At 23.0% G+C, this 18,046-nt stretch overlaps 6 protein-coding genes across 6 annotated transcripts; 5 read left to right on the forward strand and 1 right to left on the reverse strand.

The window, feature by feature from the left end:
* Positions 1 to 390: 390 nt before the first annotated feature.
* On the forward strand, positions 391 to 1,404 carry PBANKA_0818300 (conserved protein, unknown function; the record flags this gene model as incomplete). Its single annotated transcript, XM_034564349.1, has 1 exon — positions 391 to 1,404. One exon carries the CDS (start codon positions 391 to 393, stop codon positions 1,402 to 1,404), a length of 1,014 nt encoding a protein of 337 aa, XP_034421155.1.
* A 1,015-nt stretch (positions 1,405 to 2,419) lies between these two features.
* On the forward strand, positions 2,420 to 6,844 carry PBANKA_0818400 (conserved Plasmodium protein, unknown function; the record flags this gene model as incomplete). The annotated part of the gene is made up of 1 exon (XM_034564350.1): positions 2,420 to 6,844. The coding sequence occupies one exon, from the start codon at positions 2,420 to 2,422 to the stop codon at positions 6,842 to 6,844; it is 4,425 nt and encodes a 1,474-aa protein (XP_034421156.1).
* Positions 6,845 to 8,408: 1,564 nt separating this feature from the next.
* On the forward strand, positions 8,409 to 10,406 carry PBANKA_0818500 (conserved protein, unknown function; the record flags this gene model as incomplete). Its single annotated transcript, XM_034564351.1, has 1 exon — positions 8,409 to 10,406. One exon carries the CDS (start codon positions 8,409 to 8,411, stop codon positions 10,404 to 10,406), a length of 1,998 nt encoding a protein of 665 aa, XP_034421157.1.
* Positions 10,407 to 10,775: 369 nt separating this feature from the next.
* On the reverse strand, positions 10,776 to 13,124 carry PBANKA_0818600 (pre-mRNA-splicing factor ATP-dependent RNA helicase PRP43, putative; the record flags this gene model as incomplete). The annotated part of the gene is made up of 1 exon (XM_034564353.1): positions 10,776 to 13,124. The coding sequence occupies one exon, from the start codon at positions 13,122 to 13,124 to the stop codon at positions 10,776 to 10,778; it is 2,349 nt and encodes a 782-aa protein (XP_034421158.1).
* Positions 13,125 to 14,531: 1,407 nt separating this feature from the next.
* PBANKA_0818700 (GPN-loop GTPase, putative) lies at positions 14,532 to 15,548 on the forward strand (the record flags this gene model as incomplete). The annotated part of the gene is made up of 1 exon (XM_034564354.1): positions 14,532 to 15,548. The coding sequence occupies one exon, from the start codon at positions 14,532 to 14,534 to the stop codon at positions 15,546 to 15,548; it is 1,017 nt and encodes a 338-aa protein (XP_034421159.1).
* Positions 15,549 to 16,386: 838 nt separating this feature from the next.
* On the forward strand, positions 16,387 to 17,712 carry PBANKA_0818800 (conserved Plasmodium protein, unknown function; the record flags this gene model as incomplete). The annotated part of the gene is made up of 1 exon (XM_034564355.1): positions 16,387 to 17,712. The coding sequence occupies one exon, from the start codon at positions 16,387 to 16,389 to the stop codon at positions 17,710 to 17,712; it is 1,326 nt and encodes a 441-aa protein (XP_034421160.1).
* Positions 17,713 to 18,046: the final 334 nt, after the last annotated feature.

The following is an 18,046-nucleotide window of genomic DNA, read 5'->3' on the forward strand; positions in this document are numbered from 1 at the left end:
AGAATATTAATTTTGAATAAATGACACTTTTTTTTTCGTTGTTTTCCCATATTTTATACATTGCACTAAACTGCACTATTTAGTTTCTTTTTTCCTCAATTAAATCGAAGTAAAATGCGCATATAATGACGATCCAAAAGACATATATAAAATGAAAATAAATAAATTGATAACTGAAAAACACTAAAACAACTTTATTAAATGATGAGGTTTGAAAGGAAGAAATAAATATACATAATAGCATACACACGCATATATGCAAGTGTGTATGTATGCATATATATAATGAAGAAATCAGCCCTTGAAAGTTAATAGATATTAGCATACGATATGTAGATATATATTCATACATAAACATAAAGACGATACAAATTAAAACACCAATGGAAAATGGATGATACAACACATAACAAGAGAGGTCTAGCTAAAATAATAAATACATTTTATATAAATTGGAATCATAGAAGACAAAATTGGAGAGTTAGTTTTTATTATAATTGCTTAACAATAATTACTGCTTTAAATGTTATATTTACTTTAATATTTCAACATCTTATAAAATCTTTCGATTTTTTTATAAATTATTCTTGTGAACTTGAGCATATTAATTTTGTATTAAACGGTTTATTAATTTTTCTTATTTTACTTAGCTTTATAAGCATTTTTGCATTTTTTTTATCACGGATTAGCTCAATATTTTCTAATTTTACTATAAATGATTTCATGTCATTAGGAAAATGGATGGAAAGGATAGGGTGTACTGTTAAATGGTTCCCATGGGCATTGGCAGTTTTTATTGTATTTTGGTTTTCAATAAACATATTTAATTTAATTACATTATATGCTACACCAAATTTATGGTGTAAACCTCGTATTAATACAGTAGCTACATATATAGTAAATAATTGTAGATTGTATGAAAGTAAAACAGCAACGTGCTCAAATGACGATGATGTGTCAAGTAGTAAGTCACTAAATCTCATTAAAAAATGCAATAGTCTAGATTATCTTAAAAATAATAATTATTTTGCATTTGTTCCAGATCTTAATGATAAAAACTATGCACAATGCACTTTTAATAATATTAACATTTGCACTTTATACAAGTCATTGAGAAATAACCAGCAATTATTAGAGAAATATAAGGATTTAAAATTATCAGGATGCTTAAATAACACTACAATGGAAATCGAAGATTTTTATGACAAAAATATACACAAAAGCGATTTATACAAATATTCGGAAATATTTACAATTGGAAGCAACGTTATATTTTTTATTATGATCTCTTTTTTCTTTTTTATAAAACGTACAACACAATTCGATGGACTCTTTTATCAATCAATAGATAGTTCAGATATGTTTATTTTGCGTATACTTCGGCATTTTACTCCATGGTCGTGAAACAAAAATCAAACATATGTATTTGTTATCGTATTTTGGATATATCTATTTATGTAATTATTTTTAGCTACTAATTATGTTGTTAATGTTATATATTAACTAAAACATGGAAACATAAATATGGATGAAGAAAACGTGCCTAAATCAAATTTAAATATAGAACACGATATAAATAACAAATGAAATGATATATAAATAATTTTTATAATTACATTTGTTATTTTATTTTGTCAATTTATTATTGTCTTTTTTTTTGTTATGTGTGTGTGCGTTGAAATGTTTTTTATATCTCACAAAAAAAAATATATATTCTTATTTTCTCCATTTTTTGTATAATTTTTTTTTTCACTTTATAGCTATATTTAAAAAAAGCTATTTTATCTGAATTGTTCATAAAAATATGGCAAACCTAAAAAAAAATATGAACCACGTTAATTTTTTTTTATCTTGATTGAATATTTTTATTATTTGTACATGTTTATACACAACACCAAACAAATTTTTACATATTTATATGTATAATTAAATTAAAAAAATATTTTTACGTATGCATATTTGAAGAGATTATATTATTTTCAACCTATTTATTATACATAATTATTCTTTTGAGAATGTTATATAATAAACAATTTTTAATTTCAAAGATTCTCTAAAGTCAACATTGCTCCATTTAACTATTTTAAGCATTAATGAAAAATTGTAATATTTATATCCAAATAATTAAATGAATAAATAAAACACCTTTAAAAAATAGTATTGTGTGAGAAATTATCATTTACTAATAATATACTATATATGAACTATGCTATTCTTCCAAAACATGCTCATATATGTCTTTTTTTATTAATTGTAGTGCATTATAAGAAACTTTATTAACAAAAAATATTTTACATGACAAAAAAATTTCTATAATTTATTTGCAGGATGCTTACCCCAAAAATAAATGCATAAAATTTTAATAGACACGAAAAAATTTTCATGATATACATTTCATCTAAAAAATACATAAATTAATATGAAAGAAAATACAAATATGAAATACGCCGACCATAATCAGACTAAGTTTTGCAACATATTGTCTAACTTAAAAAAATACTGTTGTAATACAAGTGATGCTAATTCATTAATTTTTAGTAATAATTCCATTATATTAAATAATATTCGGAATTATAAAAATGAAACTATTATTAAAGATGAAAATAATATAAATCGTGGCTATCATCAAAACGATACATTATCTAAAGCAAGCTTGAATAATGATAACACTAATAATACATGTGGAAATTATATAGGCGATAATGCGTTTTCTTCATTAGATAAAAATTATAAAGAAAAAAATATAAATGTAAGTAGTAAAATTTATATGCATGAAATTGATAGATTACCACATTTATATGAAAATTTTGACTATGATAATACAAAAGATAAATATTTATTTCAGGATATTTCACATATAAATATAGATAATACACCACAAGGAGAAACATTAGCAGAAGAGAATAATAAGAGTATAATAATTAATAATCAAAATGTCAATAAAGACATAAATTGCACACAACACAAAAATAATATTATAAAATATGAAATACATAGAAATGGAAATAAGCTTAACTATAAAAACGATTTTGGTAAAGATAACAATTATAAGCCCCCACAAAAAATATATACAAGTATGAAAGATGACAATATTGTATATAAGAATGGATATATAAATAATCAGGAAATGTATATTTATGGCAATCCCAATTTTGAAAATAATCAAATATATTTTCAACCAATAAAATTGAATCATAATACATCAATTCTTAATACATACAATGATACTAAGAAAGATAAAGCGATAGACCCTTTAATGGATCATTTATATATTGATATAAAAAGTGAGGATAATGAAAAAGAAAACAAAAAATTCGAAGGGATAAAAGGAAGATTAAGCAAATATAATGAATCATGCAATACTATTAATAAAACAATTATCATTCCCGCAAATGAGCACTCCCAAAACTTCTCTAATAATGTACCTGGTTTAATGAATTTAGGCGAAAAATTTAAACCGAAATTTGTGAAAAATTACAATCAAACTATTAATAAAAGAAAGAAAAAACGAGTTAGAAAGATTAAAAGAAAATATCCAACTTTAGTAAAAAACAAAAAGAAACAAAAAAAAATTCCAACAAAAAAAGGGAAAACAAAAAACCCTAAGTTGAAAATAAGAAGTTCTAATAAGAAGAAAAAAATGACAATTCAAAAAGAAAATAAGATAAAAAAAATTAAGAATATGAATAATATTAAGAAGAGTCATGCTAGAAAATTTAAAATTAGTACTAATATCAATATTTCACGAAAAAAAATTAATACCCGATCAAAACGTATATTAGTATATAAAAGAAAGAATAGCCAACTAAAAAAAAGACAGATTAAATTTAGAGGAAAAATAATGCCACATGTAACGAATAACAAAATATTAAATTCTATGCTAATTAATAATACAGAAAAGCGTAGTAAACCTCGACACAATAAAATTAGTATAGAAAAAAAAATAAAAATAAATAATATATATAATGGAAAAGGCATTGCATGTTCTAATTTTAACAAAAAAAATGATTCAAAAAATAGAACGAATTATATAAAAAAAAAGAAAAATATTATTTATGATGAAACAATTAATAAAGACCAATATTTAAAGCCGATAAGACATATAGGAAATGAAAAAAATGAAACACATTTAAAACTGAAATCTATTAATAAAAAAGATATTAATGGAATTCGCGATGGAAATAATTCCAAAACGGTGCACTCCGCATCTATTAATAATACAATTATTCAATTTAGTGACAATTGTTATGCTAATAATAATAATAAGAATGTCCAAAATTTAAACCCGAATGCTTCCATTCTATCATCTGAGCCTTCTACACTAAAAAGGGATGATTCGAAGTATTTAAAAGATAACAAGCATGCTGATGTTGTAGATAACAATGAAAATAATTATGAAAAACATAATTGTTGTGATCTACAATTGGAAAATAAACAGAATTTTATTGTAGTGGATGATAGTAAAAATGGCAACATATATAGCAATGCCACATCTTCAAATAATTTAAAGGATTATGATGAAAAAAAATTATTTTTTGAATTACTGAATATTCTAGTAATAAAATTAATTAAAAAAAAAATTAAAAGACCATTTAGTAATAGCTTTTCCATAAGCAATGAAAATATTCAAGAGTTGTTATTTGAAGGGTCTGATAAAAATGATAGCGATACAACATTAAATTTTCTAAAAAGGATTAATGCTATATTGAATATTGGGAATATGGAAGGAAGCGAATTTGGCATTAAGGAAGAAAAAGATAAAATGGAAAGAATAAATACAAATATGATTAGCAGTGCAAATAAAAATAGAATTAAATATAGACAGATAGGGTATTTTTCTGAAGATATGGAAAAAATAAGTAATGATATGGTATATCATGATAGTTATTTTTTTCCAATAAAAAGAAAAATGAATATGAGAAGAAGTAAAAGCAATGATTCATTTTTTGACAGTAAACATATGAAAGAAGAAGAGAGGCACATAAAATTGATTAACACATTTTTAAAAAATGATTCTTCCATAAAGTATAAAATTTGGAAGGACAAAAATGGGAATAAGTTATTTAAATCGAACTTAATACAACAACGTTCGCTCTTTCAGAAACACGAAACCCCTGAAAATAAAATAATTTATGTTTTAAATTCTATAATTTTTTACTCAAATAAATTAAAAAATATGCTAAATATTTCTATTAAAAAAGGAAAATATCCCAATGGGCATGCGCTAAAGATAAAAATTTTTATGCTTAGTTTGATATTTTTAATTAAAAAGGTTAAAGAGGATTGTTTTTTTTGTGATTTTTTCTATTTGAAACAAGTTGTAATTTTAATAAAAGAAATTATTGAAAATCTTAAGCCAATGATGTTGAATCTTACAAATAAAACTGAAGTTACAAAATTTGAATCTGTTATTATAAAAATATATTTTATAGAATTGTGTAAAATGTCTAATCTGTTATATTCTCTATATAATATAACCACATCGAATTCAAATTATTTATCTTCTTCAATATCATCGAAAAATATTGAATTATTTTCTTCAAAAATAGATAATTTGATAAAATCATCGGTAAATATAAAATGTAAGAACAGCAATGGAACTGGTGATATAATATACACGAATGATGATGTAAAGGAAAAGGGAAAAAATGGCCAAGTAATGCATAATGAAGAACATCATAAGAATACTATTGATACTAATTACAATAACGATAATAATATTTTATTTAAAAAAAAAATGTGTATATATAGTTATAAAAAGGAATTCCTAGATACTAAATATTATAATAAGAATGATGAAATAAATAATTATAATAGTTATTATTTTTTAATAAAACGACTAAAACTTGATTTAAAAGAGTTAGTAAGGAATGGGATAGATAGGCTTTATAACATTCGGTTAATTTTACAATATTTAGACAGACTAAGCTATATTTATAAACCTCTAAATAATTTCGAAGACCATATAAATAGTAATAATAAGATTAGTAAAATAATAAAAAATATTAACGTACAAAAATGTTTATTCTTTGAAAATAATAAAGAAATGATTTTAAATAAAAAAATGACAAGCCGCATAAAAAGTGTTATGAAAAGGCTAACAAATTTGATTAACCATTTGAGCGAGATATCGAATGTGAGAAATTCCGAAAGCAATTTTATGTCTAACTCAACTAGTAGTGCACTCGAAGTAACAAAATGTGATAATAGCATGGGAAAAAATATATTTTTTTTAAAAGAAAAAAATGATAAATATAGCTACATAGACGAAACAGAAGAATTCGATAAAATAAATGCTCATTTAAATAGTATTATTCATTTGGAAAATAAAAATGTAGGAACGTTACAGGTTTCTAATAAACATTTTAATGTTATGAAAAAATATAATCAAGAATTGTCTTTATTAAATGAATTGCAAAGAAATGATAAACTTCTAATTAACGATCCTATTGATGACATAAATATTTCTGATTTTTCGAACCTTTTAAAATATTATATGAATACAAATAAATGTAATAAAAAATATATGGACAAAAATAACAATGATGATCTACCAAAATATTTAAGAGAGTTATATATGCAAGATCAACATTCTTTATTAAATTTTAAAAATAATATATTTGACACAATTCCCGAAAATATATATTCTATGGAATGGAACCCCAAAAATTCAGTTTATGAAAACATTAACAATACCAGCAAATTAAAAGAGGATATACTCGATATAAATAAGTACAAGAAAACTTTGATACAAAGAAAAAATAAATTGAAATCATTTTCAGCAGAATCAATCGAATTAAATAAAAAGGGAGATCATGCCATCAAATATTTTAAAATGTATTAATATTATAGAAATACAATGTAGCAAATGTTAATGATATATTCAAATGCATGTGCGATATAGGTTATATTACTGATCGAGAATATATTTCAAAATATTATTTCATTAATTAATATCCCCCAAAATGAGTGTAATCTGAATAAGTATATGCCTATTTCTTAGTAATTGGTACACACGATATTATCACGAATTATTTCTTCCTTATATATTGATTTTTTTTTCTATTTTTTTCATCGCTTTTTTACATTTGAGTCGTGTCCTATGTAAGTATTTTTTTGATGGCATTTTCTTTTAATTAGCAAAAATAATAAACTACTTATATGCAATGGTTTATCTACAACTATTTAAAAATGCGAAATAATATTTTTCGAGATATTCGAAAGGGTTCATGCTTATGTTAGTAATTTAAATATTATAAATTTTTATTTACTAATTTAAAAAAATATTTAATCCCGTATTTTCCATTATGATACTCCCCTTTATAATTCACTAATAATTTTTTTTCACACAAAACATTCATAGCATTCCGTGTGTGAGACTTTGCGATACAGATGCACCTATAAGTAACGATTGCATCATTTTATTATATTGTATATATTTATTTATGTGTTTATTTTTTGGGAAAGGAGTTATAAGTATAATGTAAATATATTTCCATTTTAGTGAAACAATTAGGTCTTATGGATTAGCGATCTTTAAAAAAAAAAAAAAATTTAGAAGAGAAAAATTCATATATACAAAAAAGGGTAAAAAAAAAATTTATATATCATGAAGAGGTTAGGTAAATTTTTACACATCATCGTAATTTCATCATATATATATAATGCATGTATATATTTAATGTGATAATATTAGCGTGAAATAAATTACTGGATATATGTAATAGTATATTCATAGAGAAATAATAAAAAAAAAAAAAAAGGTTATAAAAAAGTGTATATTTTTTCCAAAAGATAATACAAAAATATGCCGTGAAATTAATAATAACAATTATGTACAAAAAACGAGAAAAATGAATATTTGAGAAGAAAAAAAAAAATTAATGTGTGTAAATTTTTTATGTAAATGGATATATAATAATAAAATCAGTAACATATTATTTTTTGTTTAGTTTTGTTTTAAGAAAGGTATTTAATTACATAAAAAGAAATAGTATATTATCTTTTTCAATCAATGTATAGCTACATGGATAAGAGTGTGTATATTAAAAATAAGTTGTGGATATGACAAGATATATTATTTACTTTTATACATGAGTTTGCTCTTTCGTTAATAATGTAATTTCTTTAATTTTTTCTTTTCTCCATTTTCATAACTAACATAACACTTAATTTTTTCTATTGTATTAGTTATATTATACGTCTCTGTCACTTTCTTACATTTTCTATTATATAGATATTTGATGCATGCATTTGGAATATTCAATTCCAAAGCTCGGTTCACAAAAAGTGCAAACTGCAATTATACTAAAATTATTGTATTATATATTTTTCTTATACATTTTGTATAATTTTTCAAGGAAAATCCTATTTAATAAGATTTATTCTACCATTATTATGCATTCGCGATGGCAACAAACAGTGAAGAAGCATGTGCCATTGGGAATGAGGAATTGAAAAAAATATATTATGAAAATTTTATTGATGAGCTTAATGATGAAGAACTAATGTACAAAAAAACTGTCGAAGATTTGTTTTATATATATAAATCATTTGGTTTTATTTATTCGATAATTAAAAAGGCAAATTTATTATTAAATAAGGAAAGTTTTGATATGTTTTTAAAATCATTAGTAAGTTTTATTGATGAACTTTTTATTATTAATCCAAATATTTTTGATCAAGATTTTAATAACTTAAATATAAATTACATAAATAAAGAAGATAATAGTTTTCAAAATAAAAAAAAAAGAAAAGTAGATTCTGAATATATATATAAAGTAGACAATGTAAATGATAAGCAAACTGGAAATAATGTTGACAATTCTGCTTTCCCAAATAATATAGAGAATAATAATTTTATGACTTTAATCTCAAAAAGATATATTGAAGAACTACTTAAAGATATAAGTAATATAAATCAAGAATTTAGTTCAACAAAATGCGACGATTTTTTATTTATTATAAATAATATCCTTAAAATGAAAAACAATATAATAGTAGACTATGCTAAAAATAGAATAGATAAAATAAAAAATACTTTAAGTATAGGGAAACATATATTTAGTCAAGAAGAATATATAGATATTAGTAATAATACTAATGGAAGTGATGAAAAAAGTGTACGTATTTATGATTATATTGATGAAATGATAAAAAAATTAGAACAAATTGAACCTACTATTACATCTATAATATTTAAACAAAATTTTTGGTACAAACAAATTATGAACAAATCAGAATATGACAGTTTAAATTCAGTTTTAAATTTAGATATTGATGCACCAAATGAAAAAACTGAAGAAACATATGATGAAGTAATAAATTTATTAGGAAACAAAATGACTAATAATAAAGATATTTTGGGTGCTAAAAATAAACTAGAAAGAATTAAAATAAGTTATGATGCCGAAATACAAAGAAAACAACAACAGGAAATGGAAATGCTTAAAAAATTAGAAGACAAAAGAAAAGCAGTACAATTTATTATTGATAGATATGATGAATATACTTGGTTTGATAAAAATTCTCCTAAAAAACATTCATTTTATATCTTGGGTATTAATCCAAGAAATATAACAGAAGATCAATTAAAATATTTTGGTAAAAGATTAAAACACATTTTGCATCCAGATAAAGAACCAAATCCTGAATGGAAACAGAAAGCTGAATCAGCATTTAAAGAAGCATCATTAGCTATATTAGGTTGCCAAAAAGAATTTAAAACAAAAATATTAAAAACGCTTGAACCCGGTCCGTCTGCTCCATATCTGTCTCTCATTGGCATCGAAAATAATTCTCAAACTCCTGAAAATCAAAAAATTTTTCAGCAAAATTCGCCACCTTCTTCTAATACAACCCTTCCTCAATATTATCCTACGCATGCATATTATCCTAAATTTGATTTAAAATGTGTAGATCAGAAAATTGGAACTATTCTTATTGATATCAAATGCCCAGTTCAATTAGGGGTCATAAAAAAAGTAATAGTATATGCCCATAGACCAATATATGGAGCTGAACCTATCAGTTTAATTCCAGAAGATATTTATATATCATGTAAAAATGAAATAGATGTAAATATAAAAAATTTGAATCAAAACATCGAAGCCAAAATTGATTATGTTCAACCTTTAGAAATCGCTACATCTACAAAATATTATATTGGGATACAATTAATAGCAGAAAGAGGAACTACAATGATAAACTGGAATTCAATAAATATAACATTACATAAGTTTAGTAACAAAAATATTATCAAGAAACTTTTACTATCATTTAAAAATGCTTCATTTATTAATCAACCTCAATTAAATACTATACTTTCAAATGAAAACAAAGATGATATGATCACATTTTTGAATGAATGTATTGCCAAAGCAAAATCGTGGGCTCAAACAGTTTAATCAGATATCCATAAAATATATCAGTAAAATTATCAAAGCTTCTTTTTAAAATGAAAAATGATTTATCATGCCTTACATATACACATTTTTTTTTTTTGAAATATTTGCCAAACCGAATTATACACTAAAATGATATGCAAATTTTTAGAATGTTCGCACCTTTGTGTAGAACACGTATAATGCTTTTTGAAAATTATGCATGCAGAAAATAAAGAAAAATAAAATTAAAAAATTGAAAAAAAAAAAGAAAAAAAAGAATGATTATATATATATACATTTGGTGTTGCATGATCAGACCAATTACTAGTTGACAACTCAATTTATCTTTTCATTGGGGTCAGAAATTTATGCCAAATATTTGATTCGATATCATCTAATTGATTTTGCCATCAATTTAAGTTCATTTTTGGCTTCACTATTAGGTAGATCTTCTAAGGTGTAATAATTTTTTGCAACCTCGAGAAGCCAAGATCCATCTATTTTTGTAACGGTTCTTATAAAATTTTTTGATGTTAATATAAGTTCATGATATAGAACCCATTCTGGATTAATTTGAAAAACAGTAGATGGGTGTAAAGTAACAATTTGTATATCCTTTACTGTAATATAATATCCTTTGTTTGTTTTATAAGCTACTTGTTGATAGAACCCACTTAATAGTGCTTTTCTAATATTGATATAATAATTTGGGTTCGATGGATTGATAGATGTAATTTTTAATCCCAATCTTTCCATAGTTTTTAATAATTGTAATCTAACATTTTGAGCAGATGTCATAGTTCTATGATTTAAAAAATGATCATAACAAAATTTTCTAGATTCATTTTGATCAACTAATGAATGCTTAACAAATGCATGAAAAACATTAAGCAATGTTAAATGATCTCCATCCAGATGTGAAAATCGAGCTTTCATTTCATCAGCTTCTTTTCCCTTTATTTTTGGTCTCAAAAAACATTGTGGAACAGATAGCATAGCAGCAATAGATAATATTTCGCTAGAGCATGAATAATTAGATGATTCTAATAATACTTTAGCTAGCTGTGGGTCTACAGGAAACTCACTCATTATATGTCCTTTTTTTGTTAACTCTCCTTCATCATCTAATGCCTCTAAATAATTTAATTGTTCTAAGGCTCTCATTAAAGTTTCAGGGGCAGGAGGATCCATAAAATCGAAATGTACTAAATCGTCAATACCTAATTTTTTTAAATTTAATACAACAGATCCTAGATTTGATCTTAAAATTTCTGGATATGTTTGTTCAGGTAAAGTTTCATTAAAACATTTTTCTGTATACAAACGAAAACATTTTCCTGGCTTTGTTCTACCAGCCCTTCCAGCTCTTTGTTGGGCTGATGCTTTAGAAATAGGGGCTATAAGTAATGATTCTATTCTTGCTCTTGGGTTATAAACTTTTTGTTTTGAAAAGCCAGGATCAATTACATAAACAATTCCATCAATAGTTATAGATGTTTCAGCAATATTAGTTGCTAATATACATTTTCTTCCTTTTTTATCTCCTTTATATCGTGGTGGTGGGGCAGGTTCAAAAATCTTTTGTTGTTGTGCTGGTGGCAATGAAGAATATAATGGTAAACATACTAATTGAGGTATACCAGGTTTTTTAGATACTAATTTTTCTATTTCCTTTTTCGTCATTTCAATTTCATCTTCTCCTGTTAAAAATACTAATATATCACCCTCTTCTTCATTAGTATGTATATTATATACAGTTTTAATTACAACTTTTATATAACATTTTTCTGGGTGCATTGTATAAAATATTTCAACGGGATATAATCGACCTGGAATATTTAATATCTTAGAATTGTTAAAAAAATTTTGGAATTTTTCTGCATCTAAAGTAGCAGACATAACAACTAATTTCAAATCATCTCTTTTTTCTTGAATATTTTTGATTACTCCAAATAATATATCTGTAGATAATGTTCTTTCATGTGCTTCATCTAAAATTATTACATTATATCTTTTTAATAAAGGATCAAACATAGATTCTCTTAAAAGCATTCCATCTGTTAAATATTTTATAATTGTTTTATGACAAGATTTATCTTCAAATCTTATTGTATATCCTACATATGTTCCTAGTTCTACATCTAATTCCTCTGCTACGCGTGCAGCCACACTCATTGCTGCAACTCTCCTTGGCTGAGTAACTGCTATAGATTTTTTTTCTGAAAATTTAGATTCTAAAACAAACTGAGATATTTGTGTTGTTTTTCCACTTCCTGTATCCCCAACAATTATTATTACATTATTTTTTTTAAATAATTTTAAAAAGTTTTTTTTAGCTGCCCATGCAGGCAATTTTTTTTTGGATTCAAGTAATTCTAAATATCTATCACTATATCTTTTATTTGTTAATTTATTTATAAGGTTATTTTCATCTGCATCTTTTTCAGATATATTTTTATCATTAATAATTTCTTTATTTACGAAATTTTTTATAGAACCCATATTAAGTTCTTCGTTTTCTTTAAAATTATTATTATTAGATACACTATTTTTACATTCTTCATTATTATATAAATCAATTATTTTATGCCTTTTTATATTACTGTTCATATCAATATTTTCTTTCTCATCAGCTTGAGATTCTTCTTTTTTTCTTTTATGAGTTATTTCTTGATTCTGTTTTGTTTCATCATTTTCTTCAGAACTTTTTTGTTCTATACATTCAGATATATTTTCCATTTTATATTATCTTGTAAATATTTATTTTTTATTAAAAGCTAGTACAATGATAATACATACATATAAGTCAGAAGTAAATAAATATATATATGCATGTACATATGCGTGTTTTGTAATTACATATATTTATTCCCAACAAGTGGCTAATTACTGATATATTCTTAGATGCAAAAAAATTCAGCACAAAGCTTTTTAAAAGGAAACCCCAAATTTTGTTACCTTCATATCTAATACGATTATTTTTATCTCTTATTTATGCATATAAATAGCATTGCATATTTTATATACTGAGGATACACGATTATGTATACTTATATATATATTTGTTTCCTTTTTATTTGTCTTTCCTTTCCTCCATTTTTACGATTGTATCATAACCAAATAAATTATATGATCAAAACAATCTTCTAAAAGTTCTTTAAAAAAAAAATTCTCCAAATATTTATAGATTATAAAGCAAAAGAAGTTTTTGAAGAAAAAAAAATATAAATTTTATTATAATTGCTTAAATATTGAACTAACGAAAAATAAATGTATATTTTTTTTTTTTTTCGCAGTATTTATAAATATATCAAGTACGTGTATTTTCTTATTATATAGTTTACATGATATGTGATCAGAATATGCTAAATTTTTTTTTTTTTTTTTTTTGTTCGGAAAAGTCATTTCTTATAGATTTTCCTATACATATTTATAACATCATAGTGGCATAAATAAATCTTATATTTCCTCAAGAAAATAATGTAATATATTTTTAGCTGAATTTTATTTTGTTTTGAATATTGGTTACTGATTTTTTTTTTTAAAGTTATATCAATTAAGTAGCAAAAAAATATAAACATGCATTTGATCAACTATGTAATATTCAAGATAAAAAATAATTTTTCAAGATATTATGTTATTCATTTGTTTTTAATTTTGGTAATAATTTGATAATTTCCTTGTTTAGCTAAAAAAGAAACAATAATTAATGTTTATCTAATTCAGAAAGTTTGAGCAAATACATTAAATATCCATTAATATTCTCGATTTATATATTTTAAAATTTATCAAAGTTTTTATATATTTATAATGTATTATCGTTATGGACATGAATTAATAACTTACTTTTCCATGTAATAAGAATTGTTATTTGTTAACAAATTTGAGACAACCCCTCAAAAAATTATAAAACTAATATTGACAAAGAATAACTTTGAATCCATTACAAATATATCAAATGATTAACTATTATAGAATCATAAACACTGAATAGATGTGTTTTATTCGGGATATACCATATTTGACTTTATATATTCCTTTTTAAATAATATTTTTTTTATATAATATTTTTTTAAAAACGGAGAATAACCATTGCTTAGTCAAGTTTGGTTACAAAATAAAAAATTATAAATTTCTTTTTTTATTATGTGGTTTGGGCAAATTGTAATTGGGCCACCCGGATCAGGGAAATCAACATATGTTGCAGGAATACAACATATATTAAAACAAATAAATAGAAAATTGTTAATAATAAATTTAGATCCGTTCATAGAAGATAATATATATAAAGCCGATATAAATATAACAGAGCTAATTGACATCAATAAAATATTCACTGAATTAGAGTTGGGGCCAAATGGAACATTAATTTATTGTATGGAATATTTATTAGCTAATTTTGATTGGCTAGAAGAAAAATTAAATAAACAACCAGACTGTTATTTAATTATCGATACACCCGGGCAAGTAGAATTATATACACATAATGATGCATTAAGAAATATAATTTTAAAATTAGTAAAACTTAATTGTAGATTAACATCAGTACATATTGTTGATAGCACATTATGCTCCGATAACTATAAATATATTAGTGCACTATTATTATCTTTATGTAGTCAAATACATTTAGAATTACCACATGTTAATGTTTTTTCAAAAATCGATTTATTAAAATATTTTAAGAATGATTTAAATTTTCCTCTTAATTATTATGTTGAAGCACAAAACTTAAATCAACTTATGCTTTATGCAAAATATCAAAATTTATCATCTTCAGATTCAGAAAAAAGTATAGATTTTATGGATAATGTAAAAAAAGATATTAATGATGGGCATATAAAAAATGCTAAAAAAAATTATAGTAAATTTTCTAATAAATATATAAAATTAAATGAATATATATGTGAAACAGTTGAAGATTACAACTTAATTAATTTTGCTTTATTAGATATTCAAGATAAATATAGTGTTCTCAAATTATTAAAAATAATAGATGGAGCTAACGGGTTCAGATTCAGTTCCATCTATTCAGAATATTCTTTATTTGATACATATGTTGAATCTATTGAATATGATTGTGATGAAATTCAAGAAAAATTTATTGACGTTTCTGATGATGATTTTCAAACTCAACCTCCTCCTAATACAAATAATATCTAGGATAGGTTACGGATAAATTTTTGTGTATTTTTCAACTTTTTTTTAGTAATATTTTTTTTTATTATTTTTTCCATTTTTTTGTGCATTTTATAAAGATTAAAATTTTTTTATTTTTCTATGCAAATACCATTGATAAGCACTATATTCAATAACTTGTGTATTCATATGATTTTTAATTATTAAGAATGAATATGGCATACGCAACGTATGAATATGCAAACTATTTATATGCTTCAATTATAAAGAAAGCATAAAAGTACATAAGTTTGGTAGAACGATGATAAGGGAATGAAAAAATTCAAATAAAAAATTATAAAAATTGTAAATAAAATTGTGAAAAATGTAAAATATATAAAAGAGAAAATTACAATTTTTTCCGTATAATCTAATTCATTTTTTTAATGTGCAATGTCAACGCATATATTTTTATGTACTAAAGCATTTGCCATAAATTTGTGCATATATTTAAGTTTATTATTATTATTATTATTATTTGCATTTTAGAAAGTTGTGTTTTAAATAAACTCCCACATATACAGACTATTGGGCAGGTAATTTTAATTATATCAATGCTATTATCATTCCTTTTATTTTTGTTTTTTCATTTTACGATATATGTCAAACAAACCCAATTACATGCTATAATATTGAATTATACCACAAAAAACAAAAAAAATAGTTTTAACGATATTTGGAATTAATTTTGAACTTGTGTATACACGAGGCAATGCGCATACAGATGACACTTATGGAATAGTTATACATATATAGATAGTATGTATATATAGATATGTCATATGTATGGGATCCATGTTACATTTTTTAACTCCAAAACAAAATGAATGTTGATAAACTAGTATCCGATTTGAATGAATTAGATGACAGTTTTAATGAGGAAAATAATTTAGATGAATTTTTTTCTTCGTCAAATATAAAACTGGACAATGAAAGGGGCTCAAATATAGCGAATAAAGGTACTAATTATTACTCGATTTTTAATATAAAAAACGAATACAAAGGCGTTGAAATAAATGCCGAAAAAATACAAATAGATATAATAAAAAGATTAATTTTTTTATTAAAACTATATAAAAATAAAAGAACAAGTTGTGAAATTATAAAACATATTTTTGAATGTTTATATATAAGTTTTGAGAGTAAAAATGATATGATAAAAAATGCATCAGACGAAACTGTTTTATATACATATAAAGAATACTTATTAAAAAATAAATTTATTATTTTAAAAATAATAAGAAAAATTAAAAATAAACATTTATATCCAGATATAAAACAAATCATAAAGGATGTAACTAGGGATATATTTACATTTAACAGTATTATATATAATGGAAGCTTAGGATTTGAGAGAATAACTTATTTATTATATAAATTATTGAATAAAAATTTCAAGTGTAAATTTAAAAATTTTTTATTAACATTTTTTTTATTTAGTATAATGAGTAGAACAAACAATAGTGTTGATATATTATATATATTAGAGTATTATTATAAAAATGATAATTTTTCTTTTATAATTCCAGACACATCATTCATTTCACCTTGTGATCTAACTGTTTGTAATGATTTAATTGTTCTAAATACTAATATAAGATATTATATAAATATAGAAGATGATGACACTAATAATATATCCTATAATTGTTATAATATTATATATATTCAAGAATCATTAATAAGTCATAATTTTTACCTTTACATTTATAAAACTCTTTTAAAACAAGAAAAATATTACTATCTATTTAATAATAAAAATATAATAGGTAACGATTTTGACTTTTTTAATATTAATTCAAATATTTCGAAATTGAAGTCGCCAAAATTAAATTCGGAATGTGTAGGAACAGAAAATGCAGCTAAAAAAATTGAACAAATCAATAAAACTTTAGAAAATTTTACCTTACATAATGAAATCGAAAATAATTTATTTTACCATATCAATTCTGAAATTGACGAAGAAATACTACCAAATAACATATCGAAGGATTTGGACTCTATAGATATATCGTCACAATCGACATATAGTTATAATGATAATGAAATGAATATTGATAAAATAAATGCACAAAATTGTTGGTATATGGATTTAAATGATAAAAAAAATTTTTTTTATCAATATTTAATTATTGAATTAAATCATTAACAACGTATGTCAAAAAAATTATTGTTTATGTGCTCACATGATACCTGAAAGTTGATGTACCATATGCATTATACAATCTGATTCTAAAATTTACTAATCAAGGAAATAATTTACACACATTAAAAATATTGATATAGAATAGCTATTTTATATCCATTTTTCCTGACATGTTCATAACATTAAATTGTATTATATATTTATCAATTTGTGCATTATTCCACATTAATAAAGCTATGCAATATTTAATTTGCATAGTAATCCAGTAACTCAAATATACACACTATAATGCATAAGTAGAGATATATTTTTATTTACCATAATTTTTCTCTTTTTT

This window comes from Plasmodium berghei (assembly GCF_900002375.2).
Source record: "Plasmodium berghei ANKA genome assembly, chromosome: 8".
NCBI classification, from domain to species: Eukaryota; Apicomplexa; class Aconoidasida; order Haemosporida; family Plasmodiidae; genus Plasmodium; species Plasmodium berghei.